The sequence below is a fragment of the Mauremys mutica genome, chromosome 25, assembly GCF_020497125.1.
Source record: "Mauremys mutica isolate MM-2020 ecotype Southern chromosome 25, ASM2049712v1, whole genome shotgun sequence".
NCBI classification, from domain to species: Eukaryota; Metazoa; Chordata; order Testudines; family Geoemydidae; genus Mauremys; species Mauremys mutica.
The window spans coordinates 4,283,339-4,308,145 of NC_059096.1; the positions used below are offsets into that span (position 1 = coordinate 4,283,339).

The 24,807-nt window shown below is 47.1% G+C and overlaps 1 protein-coding gene across 1 annotated transcript in view; it reads left to right on the forward strand.

Moving 5' to 3' along the window:
• Positions 1-418: 418 nt before the first annotated feature.
• PIP4K2B (phosphatidylinositol-5-phosphate 4-kinase type 2 beta) overlaps positions 419-24,807 on the forward strand; it is a 32,319-nt gene continuing 7,930 nt past the window's right edge. Inside the window, exons 1-6 of the mRNA XM_044999409.1 lie at positions 419-595; positions 11,912-12,009; positions 14,244-14,340; positions 21,067-21,219; positions 21,815-21,961; positions 23,176-23,214. Coding sequence (XP_044855344.1) covers positions 419-595; positions 11,912-12,009; positions 14,244-14,340; positions 21,067-21,219; positions 21,815-21,961; positions 23,176-23,214 — 711 coding nt within the window. The remainder of the gene's footprint in view (positions 596-11,911; positions 12,010-14,243; positions 14,341-21,066; positions 21,220-21,814; positions 21,962-23,175; positions 23,215-24,807) is intronic.

Below are 24,807 nucleotides of genomic sequence, written 5' to 3' on the forward strand. Positions count from 1 at the left end.
CTAACCCTGGACCAGGCAGTGGCTCCCCGTCCTTACACGCCTGCTCTCAGTACCCCTTGCCAGTGTGGGGAATGGTACATCCCACTCTCCTCCTCCTCAGGCCTCCGCCATCTTGGCGCCTCCTCAGTGCAGGAGCCGGAGCGGGCTCGGCCGGCTACAGCGGCTCCTCCTTAGCGGTGGAGCGAACCACTGCAAGGACGAGCAGGAGGGAGGGGGCAGCTAGCGGGGCGGACGGAACCATTGTGGGGAGAGGGAGAAGCGAACGGGCCCGGGCCGAGCTGGCCGGGGCGGACCGCTCCATCGGGCGGAGGGTGTAGGGGTTCGGGCGGAACCACTGTTTTGGGGGGCGGGGGGGTGTAACGGGCCGGGGCGGAACCATGCGGAGGCGCTGCTAGGGAAGGGGGGGGGCGGATCCGCCATGGCCTCGAACTGCGCGGGGGGCTCGTCGGCGGGGGGCGCCGGGGCGGCGCTGGGGGCCGCGCTCAGCGCCAGCAAGACCAAGACGAAGAAGAAACACTTCGTGTGTCAGAAGGTGAAGCTGTTCCGGGCCTCGGAGCCGCTGCTCAGCGTCCTCATGTGGGGGGCCAACCACACGGTGAGGCGAGCCCGGGATCGGGGCCCTTCCCCCCCCCCCGCCCCGGGACCCCGCTCCCCACCCGGCACCTGGGCCTCCGAGCCCGCCCTCGGGGGTGGGGGCAGCCGCACGCTGAGGAGACCTCGGGATCGGGCCCCCACCCATCCCCTCGGGGACCCCCCCCCAGTGAGGAGCCCTCAGCCCCCCATAGCCTGGGCTTTTCCCGCAGTGCCCCTATGGGGGGGGCAGCTGTATCCTGAGGAGACCCTACTATTGGGGTTGGTGTTTCCCCATCCCTCCGAGGGTACCCCCCTTCCCCGGGACACCCTCATCCCGGGCTCTCACCGTCCCTCATGCTGGGGGGGGGGGCATCCCCGTGGTGAGGGGATCCCAGGCACCTCCCTGCCTCAGGGACGTCTTCCATCCCCTGGGATCAGGGCCCCCACCCTGGACACTCCCACCCCATCCCCCTGGGGATAGCTGCACCCCAGGAACGGACCTTTTTCCTTGGGCATCTATGGCTGAGGTCTCGGAGCTCATCCCGTTGTTTTCCTCATCCCCTCGGGCCTCTGACACCTCTCAGCCCAAGGACAGGGCCCCCCATCTCCCTGGAACCAGGAGGTCCTGCTTGCGGGGTGGAGGGTAACAACATGGTGGAAAAACCCAGAGGGTCCCCTGGGATCCCCATCCTCTCTGTGAGAGGCCAACTATACCGAGAGATCCTGGGAGACCCTGTGTCTCTGGCCTTCCCATTCCCAAAGATCGTCCTGCCCCTCCACATCCTTATGTGGGAATCTACCCTCAAGTGGTTAGCCAGGAAGGACCCTTGGCCCCTCCCCTCCACTCACACACACATTGGAGATTCCCCTAATGCTAGGAAACCACAAAACCAGCCTTAGCATCCTCATAGTAGGGTCAGATGCACAATGAGGAGATGCCAGGATCCTGTTCCCATTCATTCTTCCCATGGAAACTCTTATCCCAAACCTTGGAGGCCGTGCTGAATGTTGACAATCTGGGGGCCATGTCCCAGGTGAGATCCCAGGGCATTGGGGGCCATAGATTTTCCCCGGGGATGGAGTGACACCTACCTCAGGTGGAAGCTGTGGGGGTTGACATGAATATCTGTGAATCACTCTGAGCTCCTCACCTGTTGCAGTCTCCTTTGGATCCTGCTTTTGACAGCTTCATACCATACTCAGCAAACTTTTTCCCCCAGCTGCTGTGATTGCACCCAAAATCTTGCACTGTTCTCCTCATATACCCAGATGGGATGGATTGGAAATGACTGCCTCATGGCTGTGGCAGATAAACTGCCATAGCAGCAGTTAAAGATCTGAAATCCATCATCCTAGTAGAATATTCTTATGATCATGGAATTCCAGAAACCTTTCTCTCCTCCTGTCCTCACTTCAAATTTAATGTACTCCTTTTCAGGGCTGGGAAAACGTTATTCCTTCTCATGGAGTGAAAGCTAAGCTATCCATTCCTGCAGAATTTACTTTGCTGATTATTATTATTATTTATAAAGCTTTCTAGCTCATATGGTGGTGAAGAAAACTTCCCAAATATGATGGGATGCATGTTGTCTTCCTGAGTCAAAAGATGCTCAGGTGTTTCTGCTGCTGCTCAGAACTTTGCCAAGAAGCAGTCTAATGAAATTAACAAGACTTCTGTCAGCATCACTGCCTCCATTAGAAGCTGGGAAATTAACAAGATTCTTATCAGTTTCACTTGCTGCCTCATAGTCACTGGAGCAGTTGCCACTTGGAACTTCTTGGTGGCCCTGGTCCCTTTTTTATTGGCCCTTGGCTGGTATGAATTTGGAAACACTTTCAAAGCTTGAATTGTTACATTGCAATGGAAATTATTAACTCTCAGAACACTTGGCTGTGAAATATTTACTCAGAGAGAGGGAGGCAAGGCAAAAGTTTGGTGCGAACACCAAGCTAGTAACGTGATTATATCAAATATATATTATAATGAAACTGCTGCCAGAAACTGCAAAGCTGCATCCTGTAGAGCCAGAAAAGGGTTTAGAAAATATCAGTTGTGACCCCTCCCCCCGACAAACATCTGCGATTTCCTAATGAATTGTTGTCAATTAATTTTTATTTTACTTTGTTGCCACTGGCCTTGTTGCTGAGAAGGCATTTAGGTGAGGCTAAAACAGTTGGAGCCCAGTTCCACCATTGTGTAAAGGAGATCAGAGTCTAAATTATTTGTATTTGCTTTACTAATGAGCAGTTGCTCATGCAAGCCTGTGTTTGAGGAGTCCTCAGAATAGGGCATCACAGAGTTATTTGTATATGAAGTGGAATCGCTTATGTGCTACAAACAAATGAATTAGGCCAATTCTTATCATGCTGCAACTGTCTGTAAACAAGGCCCATTGCAAATGAAAAAGAACAGTTGAACCTGTTTTACAATTGGCCAGCCCTGAACAAATATTGACAGGAAAGCACCTTTTTTACTTTACAATTAGAAAAGAAACCTGCCCAGCTCTTAGGATGACAAATAACTGAAGCTGCAATGAGGGTAATGCTTTGAGAGAGTCTTGTCACTGCCCAGCGCATGGACTAGCCCAGTTGGTACGTGTGCTTACTGAGAGCCCCTGAAACTAGAGAGTGAGGCATATAGTTATGAGTTTTATTGATCACGTCCACTGCCTGTGTATTTATGCCACTGTTCTACCTCAAGTTCCAAAGCCCTGTCCCAGCCTGAACTGGGTATGGTATAATATGTAGGAAGGATTCTCTGCAACCCAGTCTCTCCTTTGGTTGTTCCAAAGGCTTGGTTAGAAATCTGAAGGGATTGTCCCCAGGAAGTTATAGATCACGCATGGAGTCCTATCTTCCTATCCAAAGGTATTGAAATAGACTTAGTGTTTGAATATACTAGGCTTGCATCCAAGCACAGCAGTCGTCCAGGATGCCTTACTGGGCACTGGTTGTACTGGCTGGTATATCTCAGCTTCTGCTGAATCGATCCAGTGTGAACAGGAGCCACAAGCATTGCAGCTGTACTTGTGCAGCCAATCTTCTTAATTCCATGCTATGATGCATTGTCTCTCACCTGAAAATGTACCCGAAGCTCCTGCTCATAGGCAAGGCCCCGTAACATGGCAAGCAGAATCTAAATTCTGAGGCACTGTAGAGGAAATTCTGCAACAACTCCAGATGTTTTTGGGGTTTTAAGAGATTTTTATGAAATATAAAAATGAATAATATTGTTCCAGTAGCCCCGTGGCATTTATTTTGCAACTGTGGAATAAAAAAAATAGCTGGAGGTTTGCTTCAGTGATCAGCAGTGAGAGTGTTAACAGTGTTGTCAATGTCACTGCCATCTGTAGGTTTCAGAGTTAACTGCTTCTTGCGATGAATGAGGTGGGTCACACCTCACCACTCCTATTCAGGCTGTGCGCTCTATAAAGTTTAAGTATATTTTCAACGTTATCTTTGCAACTATAAGGGCTAGAGACTTTTTTTTTTTTTTTTAGAAGCTTACATTCTGGAACCCATTTTTTTCTGCAAAGGATGAGCTCGATAGCTGTAGAATGCACGGCCCTATCGGATAAACCCTTTGGGAGTGCCCGAATTTGTTTGTACCATCATGATTGTGATGGTTGTGTAAAAAATAATTATAGTTGGGCCAAACTGTTCCATGGACAAAGGAGACAAACAACCATTGTATGCAATCCGTCTGCTTGTTTTGTAAAGATACACCCTGGGGTCCATTAGCTTATTCTGGTAACAGCTAGGCCTCCCTTGGGTTTAAACAGGCTTGCTGGCAGCTGATGCAAATACAGTGCATGGTGGGCAAAAGTAGATGATGTGTCTGGAGATGTTAGTGCATGGAGATTGGGAGTTATTTTTTACACCAGTTCAGGCTATAATTCTCTCTAACACTGTCTGACTTCATCTGTACTGGCCGTACTAAACCACATTTAAATGGAGTGGGTCTGAACTGGTTTTTTATTGTACTTTGATACTTTGTGGCGCTGTGTAGACAGGACCAACAGTAATGGTGGTTGGCAGCTGAATCTTTGAAAGCTGCAGTGGGGGAGGAAGCTTGTTTTCGCCTCCCTTCCTCCCTCCACTCCTCCCCCCAAAAGAAGTGTGAAAAGTTGTGCAAATAGGAGAAAGAGAGAGAGCTGGAAAGATTCCAAGTCCCATTTGTGAATGGCTTGTGAGTTGCATTGAAGAATTAAACCATATTAAAGATGGCATCCTTTGGCGGCTCGCCACAGATGCTGTTGTCCTGGCTTTTGGGGGAGAATAGGAGATTCAGGCTTCTCATTGCTGGCTGTACATTTAGTGTCCCTCCCGCACATCACTTCATAACCTGATTGAAAGTGTCTGTGTAAGGGGTGGAGGAGAGGAACACCAAGACGGGAGGTGAAAATGTTCAATTGTGATGAGATTCTGTGCAAGTGGTGAGACCCTAGTTCTCGTTGTAAGGGATTGGTTGTACCAGATGACAGGATTCTAGTGTTTGCCAGTGGTGGTGAGTGTCTCTCCCTGTTTCTACATGTTGAACAGCCATATCTGTGCAGATCAAGTTAGCCTTTGTTCAGTGAGATGGTAGCTGTAGATCTGTGGCCTTTGGTGGGAACAAAGGGCTGGCTTCTGATCTGGTGTAAGCGGGTGCCCCTCCATTTAAATCCGTATCTTCGTGATGCTGTCTCTGTGGATCTTGCTAATGGCAGCATTCTCTCTTCTTGAATCTCCATTTATTCAATGAAGCACCACCCAAGCTCACAGGATTACTGGGATTTTGTGCTCAGCCAGTACAGAAGGCAGCTTTTTGGTATTCAGTCCAAATAGTAAAACTGGGATTGGCAGCATACCATTGTTTTTGGCGTGCCTTATAAACTCTGGCCACAGAGATGCATCTGCTATATACTGTTTTGAAGTCTACTAAACTGATGCACTCAACCTACCATATGCCAATATTCATCACATCCCTAATGTTGATTGTTTCTTCCGGGGCTGTAGTTGACCATTAGGGAGTGCGGTGTATGGCAACAGGATTGATAACCAGCATCAACGACCTTTGCCATGCCGTGACCCCATGTTGCAACAGAATGTATTTTGGAACCTTCTCTTGAGATAATGAGGGGAGAAATAGTCCAGTGGGCTGGATACCGACCACAGTTCTGCTCCTCGCTCTGCCATAGATTGACTTTGTGACCTTTGGTAAGTCACTTAGTCTTTCTGTGCTTCAGTTCTCCGTTTATGAAAATGGGAATAATGGCACTTACCTGTTTCATAGGGGGCTTGAGAGGATAAATACGTTAAAGATTGTGAGACAGTTACTGTGATCGGGGCCATGTAAGTACCTAAGATACATCAGGAAAACTCAACTGGGTGATCTCATGGCCTGCAACCCTAGCATATTGGGCTGCGATTCCACAACAGCTCACTAGCTATTCAAGATTGCGCCAGGTCAGTGGAGATCTCTGAGGTGCTTCGGGAACGGGTGTGTTCAGTGTCACTAGGAGATGCTGGTCCCTTAAACAATATCCAAGGGTGGTGCTGGGGCTGTTTTCCTGCAGGAGGTTCCATCTTTGGGATGAGCTGTAGAACCAAAACTTTCCTGCTAATGGTTACGAAGAGTTCCATGGCATAATCTGTCTAATTAATCACACTTCAGCTCAGGAAAACTATATTTTCTCAAACCAACCCACACTTAGGGTTTCAATTGTGTACACTATTCTTCTTCACTTTCTGCCCTAAACCATTGTGCTGGATTGCGGTCTGCAGTTGAGCGGTTGTATTCTGCTCCAGATGTGGTCAGATCTCAGGGCTGATGAAAGTGAGCCCCACATATATATCCTTTACCTACCTCATGAGGGTGTCATGGAGCTTGATTAATGCTTGCAAAGCTGTTTGTGTTCCCTGGCTGAAAGGCACTAGAAGGGAACAAAGTGTTTTTATTTTCTGAGCAAATTCCTGCTCTAAAGAATCCTGGAGAATAGACTTGGATACGCCGTCATTTAGATCTTGTTTGTAAACAAATTGTGTTGTCCCATCAATTTACTAATGGTAATTGCCACTCTGAGGCTAGAGTCAGGTTTTGAAATGAAATTATGCTTTTCCTGTTTATCCTGAGAACAGCTGGCCCTGAAGTGCACAGAATATTGATGTCTTATTGAATAAGAAATCACCCTTGCTAATAAGGATGAGTTACCCACTGCAAATAAACCTAGAATCCTATTGATTACTGCTGCCTAAGAATTCAAGGCACTAAAAAACACCACAGCTTGCCCCACCTGTGTATTTACAGAGCAATACGAGCCATTTTTATTTTATCTTGTACAAAGGAGGAAATTGCATGTCCTAGTTAGTGGTATTGTGCTTGCACTCAGGTGAAACCAGAAGCGGTCGCTCCTTGTTGCGGTGGCTTTTCCATTTGAGATATCGTCAAATAGGTCGATCTAAAGTGTGACCTGCTGCTAAATTCTGTAATCTGCCCTCCAGGTTCTCAGGTATCTGGTGGGTTTTGTTTTAAATTGATCATGATGATGACTGGCATGTGTCATCTATTTAAATCAGAATTCTGGGAAAGGGTTCGATGCCAGATTGATCAAACCCTGGCAAAAATGCAACAGACCAGGTACAGAATGGGCAGCAGCAGCGTATGCCCTTCTTACCGGCACTCCTTTACTGACCAGGGCTGGGGGGTTGAGTGTCCCATTTGAGTCTTTGCTTTGCTGGGGTCTTGCCTGGAATGAGAATCGAAAGTCCAATGGCAATTTTAAAAAGGCACAATGGGCCCTGTAAAGTGACAGTTTATTTTTCAAGACCGCCCAAGAACTGATTTAATCTAAAAGGTCTTTTTGGTGGGAGGAGCTGAGGGGAGGAGAATGGTTGGAAACAATTTGTAGAGGGCCAACAGTGTGCGAGGCATTTTACAGTCAGGGATGAAGGCATCCCTGCCCTGAGTGCTTATGGTCTAGGCCGGTAGATAATGTATCGATGGGATTAGATTAGTCAGCAAATGCACGGACTGAAAGGTGAATCTCAGTGTCCCTTTAGCGAACATAAGAGCGGCCATATGGGGGTCAGACCTGAGGTCCATCTAGCCCAGTGTCCTGTCTTCTGTTCATTCCCTCTGGGGCACCTGGCATTGGCCACTGTCAGAACAGGGAATCATCAAATGATCCATCACCTGTCGCCCATTCCCAGCTTCTGGCAAACAGGCTACGGCCAACACATCAAATCTGTCCCCTTCTCCCTCCACTGGCTTCCCACAGAATATTGAGTCAGGTTCAGAGTTTTGGTTCTCGTCTCCATGGCTTGGGCCCAGGGTATCTAAAAGAGAGAGTGTGGCTGATGTCACTCCTCTGGCACAAAGGGAGCTTCTGCAATAAGGGTAAAGCTCGTCTGTGCAGGAAACAACTTTCTCTGGGGTTGGCCCAACACACTAGAATGAACTGCCCCAGCAGCCAGGGACCATCACAAACCTCGCCACCTTCTGTGCCAAGCGCACTGGTCTTTGATTTTGCGTTCTCTAACGTGAATTCATAGTGACGTGCGTCTGCACACACTCCTCTCCTTGGGGAGCGGATGAAAGAACAGACACGACAGATGTTAGTCACCTTGCTTAATGCGCTGTTGGAAGGCACTCGGGTACTATGGTGATGAGAGCAGTATGTACTATAGCATGCCTTTGTAGCTCCACCTTTATTTGGTCAAGATTTAACATCTAGTGTCTCACTCCTCTGAAAGGACTATGCTTAGCAGGCCCTTTGGAAGACATATGGTTGATTGGGCTTTTTTGGGGGGGGACTTTTAGAGTTCAGTGGCTATTAGCCAGGATGGTTGGGGTGCAAGTCTGTGCTCAAGGTGACCCTAAACCTCTAACTGCCAGAAGCTGGGAGTGGAAGACTGGGTGGATCGCTCTACAATTGCCCTGTTCTGTACACTCCCTCTGAAGCTTCGGTGCAGGCTGCTGCCAGAGACAGGATCTTGGGCAAGATGGACCTTGGTCTGACCCAGCAGGTCCGCTCTTATGTTCTTATGACTTGGTGGGAAAAGATGGATGCACTGAAAACCAGTAGTAATGGTTCTGACTTGAACTTTGAAAGGCAATGTGAGGGCAATAGGTTTATTTCCTGTCCTTCAAATCCTAAAAAAGGATGTAAAATATGGCAGCTGTCTGTTATAGTAACACGGTATGCGGGTTACACTAGTTGAAGGTCTGGGATTTGCTATATTCAATCCTGGACTGGTGCCAAGTGGAGACCTGACATAGTTTCAGAGGCAAGGGAACAGCAGGGACTAGAAACACCTGGTCAGCTCTTTATTCTGTTGATCACTTTGTAAGGTAATGATCCTCTGATGGCCCTCTCATCTCAGGGCAAGTCACTTCCCATGTTCAGTATGGGATTGTAATACCCTCCTTTCAAGGGAGCTATGAAGCATAAGTAACTCAAGAGCTTTGAGATCCCTAGAAGGAGCTATAAAAAAGAGTGGGAGGAGAGTGTTAGTGAGGCACCAGGAGGGTCTTAGGATCTTTAACGCAAATCAGCGTAAATGGGGGAAGGTGCTTGGGTTTAAACATCCAATCCAAAAAGCAATGCTTATAATAATGCAACACCCCAGTACAGCACCTACCCTCTCGATACTGGATGGCAGGAGCTCACATCTCTGTCTAGAGGGCAGCATGAAATACAGGTGTCTAAATGTCTTACCACATCATTCCGATGGCTTTAGAGGTGGCACCATGCTACTCACGGTGTGACCGCCTGGCGCTCATGAATGGTTGAACTGTGCTCCAGTGCCATCCAGAATAAAATCACACCCCGTTAACGTCCAGTGGCTGTTCTCCGCTGACCCTCGACTCAGTGTCCAAAAGCTGGTAGCGGGGTCCAGTGAATGCAGCTGGCTTGGGGAGGAGGCTGCCAGCGAAGGATTTTCCCCTTGGACGTTGACGCTCTGTTCTGTGGGGCAGGGCATGCTTTGAATGAGCATCGGAGTAGCCCCAGTCGAAAGGGCTGTACCATGGAAAGCCACTGTGGCAGTAGCCAGGAGAGACAAAGGTCAGGCTGAAATCTTTTTGCCTCCCATCAGGGAGCAGTTCATACGTAAATGTTAGCCATCTCCAAATTCCCTTTTCCTCGCAGCCACTGGCTTTGGATACCTCTGTGGCTTTGAAGAGCACTGTAGTGTTGCCGTTGGCACTCTGTCCGAGATCTGGTCTAGAACAAGCAGATTGTGGCTTGCCAGCTCTCACCATGGTGCAGGATAAAAAAGGGCTGAAGATGGCTATGTCTCAGGAGAGGCGATTTAGTAGTTCCCTCCTACTAGGCAGGCTAACTTGGAAGTCGGGAGCAGAACCTCTTATTAATGCAGAATTGAGGGTCTGCCGCACCTCCCACCTGGGTCACCTCCTTTCACTTTGCATGTCTACACCCAGCCCTCAGTGTCTGCCTTGTCCGGGATCAGGCTTTCAGCAAATGCAGTGAGAGTATCAGTCTCTTCGCTCCATTGCAATTTACAAATGATAGGCAGCATGTAACATTATTTATTCATTCGTCTGTAGGGTACAACAAAGCACTTTATGTAAGTGGGTACCATCCCCTGATGCTTCTACAGAGTAAATACTAGGCAGTGCTTTAAAGAGCTTCTGCTTTCAAATTTTAACCAGACAATGGCCCTTTTACTTTCTTCCCTCATTGCTGATTCCAAGGATTTTTCTCTTTAATAGTTCTCTTTTCACTTGGTAACGCACCTGATTTTGCAGTGAAAATGCAGTCGTGTTTGATTCCCCAGTTTGTTATGTGCATTTCTTTCATGGGCAACAATGGGAAAAGAGATGTGAAAAATACTTGTCTGTTCAGTGATTGTGTGCTAAGATATTAGAATGGTTTAGATAATCCCCTGGCTATCTCTCTAGCGCCTTCCATCAGCATAGAATATCAGGGTTGGAAGGGACCTCAGAAGGTCATCTAGTCCAACCACCTACTCAAAGCAGGACCAATCCCCAGACAGATCTTTACCCCAGTTCCCTCAAGGATTGAACTCTCAACCCTGGGTTCAGCAGGCCAATGCTCAAACCACTGAGCTATCCCTTAGATCTCCATGTTCTTTGCAAACAATGAATTAAACCTTGCAGTCTCCCCAAGAGGTAGAGATATATCACCCCCATTTTACACATGGGGAAACTGAGGCACCCTGAAGTTAAGTGACTTATCCAAGGACTCTGAAACCCAGGTCTCCTGACTCCCAGCCCACTGCTTTAACTATCAGGGCAGGCTGCTTCTCTTCAAGTATTACCGGATTGTTGCAGGCACATTTTAAAATAACAATGGTAATTGAATTGTGGTGGAATTACTTTGTAAATCCACTGTGTTAATACCAGATCAGTGAGTTGGGACTGATGTGGCCACTCTGACTTCCAAATTAACGAATAACGATTGGACTTGTCATAGTCTGAGCAAACGTTGGGGTTTCGGTAAAGCTGAAGTGGATGGCATTACTTAGCTAGCCATGCTTGCGACGAATGCTTCAATGTGTCACTGGGGACAGTCACGCTTTGATATTTCTTATCACGTTGGTTCATTTAGCATATTATAGCCACATGTAGCCCTCCCGTTGTTTTACTACAGGCTGTTTCAGTCCATGGTGCAACAGACTGAATGTTCATACATGGCTTTCTGCAGTGTGGCAGCCGAATACCCAATCGCCTGTTTCCATGTAATCCTGTGGTTGCCACACATGAACAGAGAACAACAGAGAGCCAGTGGAGTGATTCATCCTTTGGGGGAGTGTGGGATAAGAACTCCAAGAGACAGCCAAGGAAGGAGCTGGTATCGCTGAGACAGCTGTATTGGCTAGAGAGAAGCAGTCCAGAACCTCCGTCACTGTCCAACCCATTATTTATACCAGTGAGAACTAGTTATGGAGTTTGTTGCCAGGGCAGCTTTTGACCTAAAGAGAGAGGAGTGTAAAAACAGAAAATTCGAGTGATGCCTTGCAGGCCATGGTTAAATCTTCGTTCTCAAATCCTATCATGGGTGATCAATAGAAGGTTAACAAACTGTAGCTGCCTTAGAATAATGCAGAGCCAGAGGTTGGCTGAAAACGTACTTGCCACGTCACTAGCAAGTCTGTATAATGCCCTTTTAAACTTGAAACCACAGCACTTTCCCGGATCTGTGCAGTGCAGAAATATGTTCTAAAAGTCGAATGAATTGTATCGCTTCCAAATCCGTTTCTAGCAAGTATTCAACAACATCAATAGCTTTCTGGGGTCACCAGTAAACCCACTGATAATGACAGGGGATTGTGATTCAAGTTTGAGTCTTGTTGGTTTTCCTTTCTCTTACAGATCAATGAGCTAAGCAATGTTCCTGTCCCTGTCATGTTAATGCCGGATGACTTTAAAGCCTACAGTAAGATTAAGGTGGACAATCATCTTTTCAACAAGTAAGTAGGTGTGGTTTCACCTCCCCCTCCCCTTGCAGTTCATTCTGTCTGTAAAGAGCTTCTGCTCTCTCTGAGGATTGGCAGTGACCAGTTCAGATGTTTCCATGCGCTGTTGTAAAGAGAGAATGGGGCATGATTTGAAATATGCCAAACCTGCGAAGCAGGGAAGTGGGTATTCTGACAGTACCTGCCAGGCTGTCTTGTGGTTTGGCCTTGGTCACTCACTTGGTGATGCAGAGGTGCAGTCAGTGCTGTGATAAAGAAAAGCTATCGCTGTAATCACAGAGGTGTAGTTGCTGGATTGGGTTGAATTTGTTTTAGTGTTTGTGGAGGGCAGTTAATCCAACACCCTAAGGCTGAAGTTCTCTCTCCTCCTCCCACCCTGCCTGACCTGTCTTCCTCAAACCTGCCCCAGAGAGACCACCTCTAGGACAGTGTGTGTGTGTGGGGGGGTTCATTCTGCATGATCCCTGTGGTTCTTTGCCTCTCTGCTGAGGTTGCTGACAAGGGAGCCAGTTGCTCTGTGGGGCTTTGTGATGTGGACTCTTGTCCATGGGAACTGGACGGAGACCACCAAAGATCCTGTGTCTGGAAGTGCTCCGAACCAGTAGATGTAACTGATATCGGGAGTCGCAATATGTTACCTGGCTCTGAGCCTCCCGTGATGCCTCAATTGAGGAAGAGGACTGTGCGAGGGAATCTTGCATTGTGTATTAAGAGGAGCAAGACTGGAGCAGATTCGTCCACTCTCCTTTGTCTCCAGACCATTAACCACTTGCCAGTATCCGACCTCCTCCTTACCTTACTTTATAAGTCCCGAAGGTCTGTTTTGAAACTAGAGGACTGGTTTCCCCAGCTTTTCATCTTAAACAGTCATGATGCATTACAGGGTACATCTGCCCAAATTAGCCTCCGGGGACCAACTGGTTTCTCTAGACACGTCTTGGACTGTACGTTCCGTTGCTTGAAAACCTTGTTCTGGATTAAGGAAGCTGTGCTGGGCAATGGTTAGAGCACGGAAACAGAAGTACGAGACCTGGATCACTTACTCCCACTGTGCCCTTGAACAAGTCATTCCACAGCTCCACGCTTCAAATCCCTTACCTGCAAACTGGTGAAAATGATGCACGCAGCTTCTAAAGCGTTGAGAACAGAAGGGCATTGTGCTGTTTATTGGAACTGCCACAATACAGTTGGGAATGTGGACTCTGAGCTTTTGTGTGAGACCTTTTTTTTTGGCCTTTGAATAGAATCCTACTATGTTTTTGGATTAGGCTTTTAGAATCATAGAACTGAAAGGGACCTCGAGAGGTCATCTAGTCCAGTCCCCTGCACTCCAGGCAGGACTAAGTATTATCTAGACCATCCCTGACAGGTGTTTGTCTAACCTGCTCTTAAAAATCCCCAATGATGGAGATTCCACAACCTCCCCAGGCAATTTATTCCAGTGCTTAACCACCCTGACAGTTAGGAAGTTTTTCTTAATGTCCAACCTAAACCTCCCTTGCTGCAATTTAAGCCCATTGCTTCTTGTCCTGTCCTCAGAGATTAAGAACAACAATTCTTCTCCCTCCTCCTTGTAGCAACCTTTTATGTACTTGAAAACTGTTACCACATCCCCTCTCAGCCTTCTCTTCTCCACACTAAACAAACCCAGTTTTTTCAATCTTCCCTCTTAGGTGATGTTTTCTAGACCTTTAATCATTTTTTGTTGCTCTTCTCTGGACTTTCTCCAATTTGTCCACATCTTTCCTGAAATGTGGCGCCCAGAACTGGACACAATAGTCCAGCTGAGGCCTAGTCAGTGTGGAGTAGAGCGGATAATAAGGATTGATAAAAGCACACATCACTGTGAATTTACACAGTCCTTCGCAACCATGTAAGATATACACCTTCTCCTAAAGAGCTTGCAAACTAAGGACCAGATCCTGAAAACACTTACCTACATTAGTAACTTTTCATGAGTTATAGGTATTATCATAGTGCCTAAAACCTACAGCATTGAATATGACCAGTTGCACAGTACAGGTAAGTGTTTGCAGAATGAGGCTATTAGGGAACACGCAGAACAATAATTCAGGAAAACACAAAGCTGAGAATGGAGGAGAAATGGGTAATTGAAACACTTCTGGGGCTAGTGGTGAAAGTAGTAGGAGCTTAGAGCAGGAAAATAGCTTTGAAAATTGTACTACAGAGTTTGCTGTGCCTGAATAACGTCTTGCTGTCTGTCCTAGGGAAAACTTGCCAAGCCGTTTTAAATTTAAGGAGTACTGCCCAATGGTGTTCCGAAACCTCCGCGAAAGATTTGGGATTGACGATCAAGATTATCAGGTACGGGGGGGGAAAAAACCCACTTGTGGAGATTGCGAGAGTTTAGATATTTGCAGCGTTGGGTTTTGCAGGTTTCTAAAAGAGCCGCAGCGGAAAGGAGGTGTGTCGCGTTTGCAGCTTTGGGGGCCTCTTCAACGAAGTGAATGCGCTGAGTGATTATTTTTGTACTAGGGTTTTATCAAGATGCTGTGTGTTTGGGACCTGTCCTAACAGCACAGCTGTGACCATTCAGACCTGTCTCAGATGTGGGGGCAGGGAGGGGAACGGCCCATTGTGTCCTGCAGTTTGGTTTAAATCCGGTTGTCAAGAGCGGTTGCAACTCTCTGGGATGTAACAGAGCCTCCCTTCTTATTTGTGGTTTTTAGCTCTAAAGAGGTAGCAGATACTTAACAGGCAGGGAGATAAGAGGCCCTTAAATTAGATAAAACAGATTAAAAAAAGAGAGGCTTTGATAGCAGCCTGACCTTTAGCAGTATGAGTGTCAGGTAATTAAAACATCTTATCTTTGCAGCTGTGCAGCAGTGGATAACTGTTGGCCTCCTGCCAGCAATGGTCTGCTGATGCGTATCTACATATTCTTTGAAACCTGCAGCATTGGGCCAATGTATTGATTAAGCCTGATATTTGAGTGTGTTTTCGTGTATATGATCTTGTAAAAACGCTCTCCCCCCCAGCACTTCACCCACTTAATGTTTTCTGGCATCCTGGCAATATTTTTCAGAAAGATCATCACAATTCTCCCTAATTATGTCTCAGTTATCACCCACCCTCCTCCGGCTAGTGTAATGAGATTTGTTTTCTCACCCCAGACAGCACTGGAAGCAAAGGTGCAATTGCTATTATTATTCCTTCGGATGACAGCGCAGGGCTCATCAGGAGGGGGATTGCGAGCTACTCAGTCCAGTTTCTAGTCTCCTAGTTCAGGAGCCCGGAGGGGAGCATATGTCAGTAAAACACACGCTTGGTGCTGCTTTGATGCGTTGTTGCCAGCATCACCAAGAGATGATGCATCTAACGGGCCATGGAACATCCCTGTAGAATGGATCTGTCCAGATTTGAGTTGATATATTGCCCCTGGGCATCACGGTGGAGGTCTGAGCAGCTTGTATTGTAGCTGTCCTTAGTCCTTCAGTCTTCAGAGCTGTCAATCCAGCACCTTTCCTTAGCCTTACATTGGTTAATTTGTTTTAAAGGTTTTTCCCAGTTATTTTTCTGTTGTAAGAGTCAGGTCTCGGTTTCTACAGCAAGGTAGCTTCATGTCCTGTAAGCCTTATTAGGAGCATGTTGAGAAGAGAGACAGAGTGGTTACAGAATGAGACTAGGAGCCAGGGGAGCCTGCGTTCTGTTTATCACTCTGCTACTGTCTTGCTGTATGACCCTGGGCTTGTCACTTAACCCCCTGCCTTAATTTCTTCACCTGCAGAATGAGGTCTGTGGAGCACATTGAGATCTCTGGATGGAAAAGGCTGTGCTCTTGATGAACTTTATTTTGAGTTTTTTTTTTCTATAACTATATTTCAGTAGAAGCCTCTTTCCCAATACCCTTCCCCCCCCCACTTGTTAGACTCCCTTCTAGTCTGCTGCCTTATTGCACACCCAGTCAGAATGGACACACACAGGATGTTTTCACAGAGCAGAGCAGATTTCCTATGGCAGAAGCAACAGTTTTCTTTGCTTCTCTTCTGCAATAGACTGTTCATCACAGTGAGAAATAAACAGTGGCTGCAGTTCCATGGTCACATTTCACCCTGCTCGCTCTTGTGACAGCCCGTCTGCTGCTTTGGAGATGGAGCAGAAGAGACTATAAAGAGCGATCCTGTTGGAGGATGAGGAGGGGTGTGTGTGTGTGTGTGTGTGTGTGCACACGCATGCACATGTACAAGGAGCACCCTGGATACTTCACAGCTACAGCTGAATGATTAGCTCTGCTGCTTGTGATGGAAAATTCCTTTCATCTTATCTCCTGGACATTGTGTTTTTTCCGGTGCACGTGCTTTCTTGAGTTTTGGCCCTTGGAAGAGTAGACTGGGACTTAGGAGATCGGCGTTCTGTTTCTGGTTCTGCCATTGGCCTGCTGGGTGACCTTGGGCAAGTCACTTCACTGCCCCGTGCCTTAGTTTCCCCATCTTTAAAACAGAGATAATGATACTACCCTCCTTTGCTAAAGCACTTTAAGAACATCCGAGTGGCCACACTGGGTCAGACCAATGGTCCATCTAGCCCAGTATCCTCTCTTTCGACAGTGGCTGGTGCCAGGCGCTTCAGAGGGAATGAGCGGGACAGCTTAATTATTGCATGATCCATCCCCCGTCACCCAGTCCCCACGTCTGGCAGTTGGAGGTTTAGGGACACCCAAAGCTTGGAGCTTTGAGATTCACGGATGAAAAGTGCTCTACAGTAGACGCTTGTTTGCAGCAGCACCTGGGAAGAGCAACCGCCGCTTACGAGCACCATTTCCCCAGGGAACATTTTCCCTACTGCGAATTGTTAACGCTCCCCATAACAGCAACAGCTGTTTAGGAGCGACACAGCAAAAGGCATTGATATGTTGCTACCAATGAGCATCTACTGTATCGGTTACACTGGGTTCCATCGCACATAAGGAATTTCTCTAACAAGGTGCTGTTGGGTATTTTTCATAACTTTTTATTTACTACGATAAGCTCTAAAAAGGCTTGCAACAGAAACCTTTTCGCACACCCTGTGCCCCCACTCTGCTCGCACTTAATCTCTTGCCTGCACATTGGTATGAGAAGCAATGGAGTCGGGAGCAAAAGGCAGGTCTCCTGCACTCAAATCTCAGCTCTGCCACAGTTTCACTGTGTGAACAGGAATTCTTGCGTACATCTTAGTTTCCCCATTGATAAAAATGTGGATATTCTCAAACCACCCAATGAAATCCCTTAATGTTGGTAAGGAATTTTGAGATCATCCGGTGAAAATCAGAATATGTGTAAAGTGTCCAGGAATCCTTGGCTACCGGTATTACAAAACCAAGTGGAAAAAATTGTGCTAAGGTCGTTGATGTTGCTTTTTAAATACTAAAGATGGAAATGCCCTAGTGCGTGTCTGCGCGCTAATACTGGACACAACTGCATGTCGTAGTACTGCTAATGGATCCACGTCAGCTGAAATATTTGGGGGCTGTGTACTCGGAGCAGGAGGATCGGAGTTCTCTCCCTGAAGTTGCTGTGAAGGTCTGAGTGGCTGTGATGTGCAACCTAACGATGCGTGTCAATAGGAGGCCATTGATTTGTTACAGTATCATCTTTGGAATCTTGGTGACATCTGGAGAGAACCCACATAAGCCAGTCACTAGAGATGACTAGTCCCTCCTTTCAATGGTATGGACTATGCCAGCCTTTATTTTTTTCCCTCCTGCCGTCAGACATTCTCTATACAGTGATTGCCTTGTACTGGCAGAGGAAGTGCCGCTGTCACCCAGCCTGTTGGCATGATTTCATGCCAGGCTTTATCCAGATCTTGAGGCGGAAGGTTGAACAAAGCTATCCTAACTCTAGCTGATGTGTAGCGGGTTGGCTGGAAGAAATAACTGTGTGGGTGTTGGTTTCACACAATTCAACGTGCCTCTTACATCTGTTTATGTGAAAGTTGTTAGCTGCTTTCTCTCTGCTGTTATTTTTGTCCTCTGGCTAATCTGCCTTAGCATATTTTTACGTAGCCTAGATGCTCTTTTCTTAGGAAGTGATTCTGAGTAATACAACGTAACCTATCTGGGAACACCACTATTGCGTCACTTTCCTCTCTTGCCTAATCTGTCATTTATGTAGTGCCTGTCACTCTGCAAGAACCATGTCTCCCATCTCTGGGGTGGGACAGTGTCTGCTGTTTAACAGCACTCCACTGGACTGAGGCTGTGTAGGACAGGAAGTAAAGAATGCTGCATTCAGCTGAAATTTCAGTGGGGTTCCAGGCAGGTAGAATGTAATTATTTGAGTGGGAATTGAGCCAGGAAGCTATATTTTAATCATCCCTACTCTGGGGGGGAGAGAGAATAAAGTAAATCGGAGCGTCACGACAGGATCTCTAAATGACCGCAGATGGTCAGGATTTCTGCTTCCTGTCCCCTCTAAAAGAAGGGAAATCGGCTTGACGGTGGCAACTGCTCGGTTTTTGAGACGATGCGTGTTAGCCCACACAGCACCTACTAAGCTGCAAATGTCAGCAAGAAGCGATTCCCCCATGTCCCTCCCCCACCCGTGCTTTCCCTGATGGTTTCTAGGCCATTGGCAGGAAGTGAGTTTTTCCCCTTCTGCATTAAAACGAGGTGCATTTAAATGCTTCCTTCTAAAATGACAACTCTCTCCTCAGCTTATTTTTTTTAGTTTGCAACTGGAAACCCCCTTAGTTCACAGCAGGCTCTGTTTGCCTACATGTCCCATGCTTCACAGGAGCAGAAAAGCAGGCTCCCTCTGCTGGTATGCTTTCAAAAAGCTCCGTGAGTGGAGAAGAGACAGCAGGAGTAATTACTGGCGTTAAAATATGTGGTGGTGATGTGTGTAACCGGGATCCAGAAAAGCACACGTACGTTTGGCGACATAGCAGCCTTCATCCTGATATGCATTTCGAACCACACGTACAGGTGTAAGGATTAGCTTGTGTGGGTAGATATAAGGAAATAGCAAAATAAAATGGAATGCTTCAGAGTCTAGTAAAATGATGATTTTGCTCCTAGCCATAAAGCATTGCCCAGGGCTGCGGGGGGGAGGAAAAGAGCTGATCTTTAAAAGAGGAAGGATGGCCTTGTAGCTAGGCAAGAGATCAGAATTCAGTTCCTGGTTTTGCCACAGAATCTCTGTTGGACCGTGGGCAAGTCACTTCATCTCGCTGTGCCTGAACTGCCCAGCTTGTGAAATGGGGAGGACAATCCCTCCCCACTCTCTCTAAGTAGCAAGTTCTGTGGGTCGTGTACAGTCTCTTCCCGGGTGTACGTGCAGCGCCGAGCACGTACACATGGTATGATGATAGAAGCGGGAAGGGTGCAAACGAACTGTTCTTGCAGAGCAGTTGCAGCAAGGGGAGGCTGCAGTAATGGGTAAGGGCAAAGTGACAAACAGTCGTTATGTTAATTCGTTATGGATTGAGGAGGCTGTCGGTATGACAGCTTAGACCAAATGCTCAGCTACAGGTGTGCAGCAAAGAGGGATGGGGAAAGATCAGAACAGAAGCTTACAATCAGTTACCTGGCAAAGTTGCTTAGACTGCAAGTTCTTTGGGGCAGGGACTGTCTGTCTCTCTTTGTGTTGGTTCAGTGCCTCGCAGGATGCGGCTTGGGCCTTTAAGGTGCTACCACAATATTAAATCATGATAATAAAGACACCAAAGAAGCTTTTTCTAAAGGTTTGACTACACCAGACTTCTAAAAATGTCCCACTGGTGCAGTAGTGGTGAAAGTGCTAACGTAGACCATCCGCTGGCATTTTGAGCACCACATCACATAACCCTGCTTTCCGTGTATAGATGACATGATGATTAAAACTCTAGCAGCCGCCAGAACACTGGCTGTCCCAGAGCTGTCCCCCACCTCCGCTATCACCAGCAAAACTGGACTAAGATCACAATGGTGGGAATCCTTAAGGGGCAGAGAAAAAGCGTAGAATAGATACGTCTTCTGTGGCTACTATGTAAATTGCAGTTGCCACATTTCTAGCACTCCACTGTATTGTGTTCCATCAGGACTTGAGGCTATTCATTAAGTGGTGTAGTCAAAGGATGAAACAACTTAATTGCAGCCTTGTGGCAGAACCCTATTGTCATGGATTACTCTACTCAGCAGTTCAGTTTGGATTTTCCAATCTTGCAGTGAGGATTGAGAGAAGCTGCTGCATCTTGTTCCTAAGGGTGGGGACAGGAATATAAAGGAGAGCTCCTCTTGCATGTTGGAAGAACAATCAATATATCTGTTGTCTAGGCCCTTTGGTCAAACTCCCAAGAACAAGAATAGCAGAGAACGGCTTTCAGTTCAAAGGTGACCTGCAGAGGCTTTCTAAGCAGTTAGGCTTGTGCCAGTTTTTGCTGCGTTACGATGGATCAAGGAAGAGTGACCTTTTTAAAAAATCCTTTATTCCTACTTGTTTTTATACCCTGGACGTATCAGGAATGGCCAATCTGGCTGTCCTTGGTTTTGCTGGAGGAACTTGAAGGAGTCTCTGACCATGTGTATTGTGGGCCCTTGCACCATCACTGAAGGGGTGAGAGATGATGAATCTTTAGCGAAGACTTCCTTGCTCCAAAATGTGTGTGAATCACGGGCATTGAGTATGTGTTAACAAACTGATGGGCAAGCTTTTAAAGATGGAGGCCAAACATCAAGGTGCTGGATCTGGGCACCTAAATAAGTGGCGCTGCCTTCAAAAGCGTTGAGCATCTAAGAGCTCCCATTACACCTCTAGCCCGATACAACGCTGTCCTCGGGAGCCACTGGAGTGCGCAGCCCCGCCCGCCCAGAGCGCTGCTTTCCCGCGTTATATCGAGGTAGAGGTGTAGTCGTATTACCGTAGAGTCTAGGCAGTCCAGTCACAGACCAGAATATTGAGTACTAAGTGCCGAGGGGCTGTACAAACACACAGTAAAAAGGCAGCCCACTGAAACCTGTTTATCCTGTTGAGAAGCTAGAGAACTGCTGGACCTGTTGAGCTGATGCCTTGGCCTGCAGCTCGTTACCATCTCCTCTGATAAGATCCCACCTCTTCTCTCCCCCTTCAGAACTCCGTCACACGAAGCGCCCCAGTGAACAGCGACAGCCAAGGTCGATGCGGGGCCCGTTTCCTGACCACCTACGACAGGAGGTTTGTCATTAAGGCAGTGTCGAGCGAAGACGTAGCAGAGATGCACAACATACTCAAGAAGTACCATCAGGTACGGTGAGTCTAGAACCCTGAGGAGAGGGTGGCGGATAACGCCTTAGGGGCACGTCTGATGCGTTGCGGTGGGAGCCTGATCAGTTGAGACTAGTCCTTGGATTCAAGTGGAACGGCCATAGCTTCAGCTACAGCGCGTGGCAGCTTTTGCGCGGGGGAGGTTGTATGGTTAGAAACTGGGTGTTGCCAGTGGCCCCAGGTTGTCTTCTGTTCTTTTGGGAGCACAATGGGATTTTTAACTTCACCTCTCCCCCAAAGGCCTGGCCCTCCTACAGTGTAAATATCCCTGCTCTGCAGGCTTGCCAATGCCCGAAAGCTATAAACCGAGACCTCTTCCTAAGGTTCCACGTTGGATTAGAAAAGCTTTCCAGGTGGATAAGGAGGGGAAAATAATCCGGGTCATCTGCTGTGCATAGAAATGGCTGCTCCGTTCTGCTGCTCCGCTGTGTTTTAATGTGTCCTTTCGCCTCCCTTGAGCAGAGGTATAGGATGACCATTAAAAAGCCCCATTCTCAGCTTAGCTTCTCTTTGACATTGTGCACTACCGGAGACCTGTAGTGTGACGTCCTCTCTTTCCCTCCTCGCCCTTTCAGTTTATAGTGGAATGCCATGGGAACACCCTTCTCCCCCAGTTCCTAGGCATGTACAGACTCACCGTGGACGGAGTGGAAACCTACATGGTAGTCACCAGGAACGTATTCAGTCACAGGCTGACTGTGCATCGGAAGTATGACCTGAAGGTAAGGGTTTGAAAGCGGCCAGTACCTCTCCCTGTATAGGACCCCCTTCCTGTTTCTTTATGGAGTGTTCTTAAATTGTTTTTCACACTAGATCAACAAGGTCCTGACTTCCCTTTTTCCTGAAGGGCTTTGTCAAGCTTTGGTGGACCTGGATGGGGACATCTCTTGAGGCTGAAACACGAGTGGCATCTGTGCCAGCCCCTAGTTGAAGAGGGAAGAGATACTGAATAAGTCCCATAACTCAGATCCAGGACCTTCCTCTTCCGCTAAAGCTTGACAGTTACTCCAGCAGTGCAGTTGGGACCTGGTACTTCTAATATTGAGGTTCCCTGTATAAAATACATAAGAGTAGAAAAGGGCACAGACAAGGTATTCTTGCTTTGCAGTTCACTTTGAAAGAGCCTGATGGTCGATTTCTGTAGCTGCTGAGGCTTGGGAGTTCTAGGCACAATGCGTTTTATCTCCTACAGTTTGTGGCCAAGACAGGATTACCTTAAGAGCCGATCAACACTGAACCAAAGTATTCACTTTCCTTTTGTTAGCATGTCACTTGGGTTCATTGTGTTTCTTTTCATCCTGCCTTGTCTGCGCTAGGAGAGATGCATATTATTGAGATAAAACCCACTTCTTCATAGCGTAGCGTGTGAACTGCATTTCATAAAGCAAAGGTCAGAAGCTTTTTGCAGCTGTGTAGTTCCTGGAGGTGCTAATGCAGAGAGAAGCCATGTGGTCTGTTGTCATGGATGTGAGAAAGCTGGGGCAGGATTTCATCTTCACTGTTCAAAGCATGGGTTGTAGTGAGAGACGGGTTCATGTAGGGATTCAGGTATTGGGCCATTTAGCCCAGATTCCTGTCTCCTATAATACCCAGGACCAGAGGATTCAGAGGAAGGTGCAGGTCTCTCTCCTCTCGATCAGGTATATTTTTTAAATCGGGGCAACACATTGCATTGCTCAGATTACTGGATATAGTAGAGAGAGACCGCAAACGAGGGGAAAGGGAACACGTTCTCCAACCAGCTCAGACCATTGTCTGACACCTTTATATTGTGTTTTTAAAATATATTTTTGTGAGGTTACCTCTTCATCAGGAGCAAAGAAGCATTTAAAAAAATTAACTAAGTCTTGTACATTTACCCCTAGTGATGGTCAATTTAAATTCTGCTGATGGCTGCTCATGGTGAATTATGTCCCACTTCTTTTGTTCTTATCAGGGCTCAACAGTCTCCAGGGAAGCAAGTGACAAAGAAAAGGTATGAATGATACGGCTGCTTTGCCTGTCCAGGAACATTTCATTCCCTGTGGTGCTTACAAGGCGTCTAGCCAGCTAATTGTGTCTTCGTACCAAAGGGTTAATGAACAGTGAAACCTGGTGACAACCTAAACTGCTGGTTCAGTAGAACGCTCCCTTTGTCTGTGCCGAATTCCCCATTATAGCAACGGTGTGTTAAGCCCTTGCACAACCTTTTGGGGACTGTCTTGTTGTTGTACAAAATAAAGTCTTAACAAAAAAGCAAAGGGCTTGCCTGACAGTCTAGGTGTGGTACAACCTGGTCCCCTTGTTTGCCAGGCTACTGCCAGACGAGGTACCTAATAATAACTTCATATAAGGTACATTTTCAGTGTGATGTAGGCTCTTCCAGGAATGTTGCCCATTAATACCCACAGCGTGCCAGGTAGCTCGCAGTCCAATCTGAAGCCAAAGGACCAGATTGGGAGTTAAACATCTAACTGGGATAGGCACTTTGGTAAATCCCACTAAGCATTTACCTACATCTTTAGGTGCCTAAATCCCTTTGTAAATCTGGTCCAGATTCCCTTCTCTAAAGAGTTTCCAACCTAAGGCTCCAGTCCTGCAACCCCCCTGTGCCCATGCTTAACGTTACTGCCATAAATAGAACTATTGAAATCAACGGACCTACTCATGGTAGTAAACTGAAGCACATGCATAAGGGTTTGCAGTAGGTATAGTCCAGGGGGATGAGACATACCAAACAGCAAAGCCACTTAGTAGAGCTGAGCACACCTTGTTAAGGCCACACTTTTTTTGTTTCAATTTTTTGGAGCTGTCGTGATGATCTAAGGAGCAGCACTTCACTCACGCTGGAAGGCTGGATTGGTTGCTCACAGGGTCTTTGAGTGGAGAAATTGGAGGGATCCTGGAAGGCTTCCTCTCCTCGCTACACACTAGCCTCCCAAAAAGTTACAGATCTCTCGCACAAGCCATAGAGAATTCCCTTTTCATAATTAAATCTCCAGTACCTGGGCATAATCTAACCCCACCTTACAATTGCCCCGTTGTGCCTGGTTATGTGGGGTTACTCCCTAACTATGATTTCTTGCCTTACATGGCTTTCTCTGGCACCACATAATATTTAAATAAATTGCCATGCCACTCTAAGGATGAAAGCATGTAATTCCCAGCTGTACATGCAAAGGGTTTGTGCAACTTAATTTCTTTAATATCCAGGAGAAGCACTTACATTGCAGAAACACTTGGTCCCCACTACAAAGTCCTCAAAATGCAGTGGATTGATTTTCATGTAAAGACTGGGGGAGGGGAGCACTTGTCTCAAGATTTTCTAATCTGAAAACAACCACATGGATTTTTCTTCTCTTTGGGGGGTTGGCTAGCTCCTCCTTGGCTGAGACTGTTTATCGAGCTTTCAGCCCGAAGCAACTATTCTTGGCAGCCTTTGAAACTGAGCTGCTGTGGGTATCTCTGTTGCCGCCTCCTCCCCCAGCTGGAGCCAAGCAAATGGACTTGCTGATAAATCCAGGTGCTTTGCTCCATGCCATTTGCAGGCGTATGGGAATGAGCAAATCTCTTTGCTTTAGAAGACTGA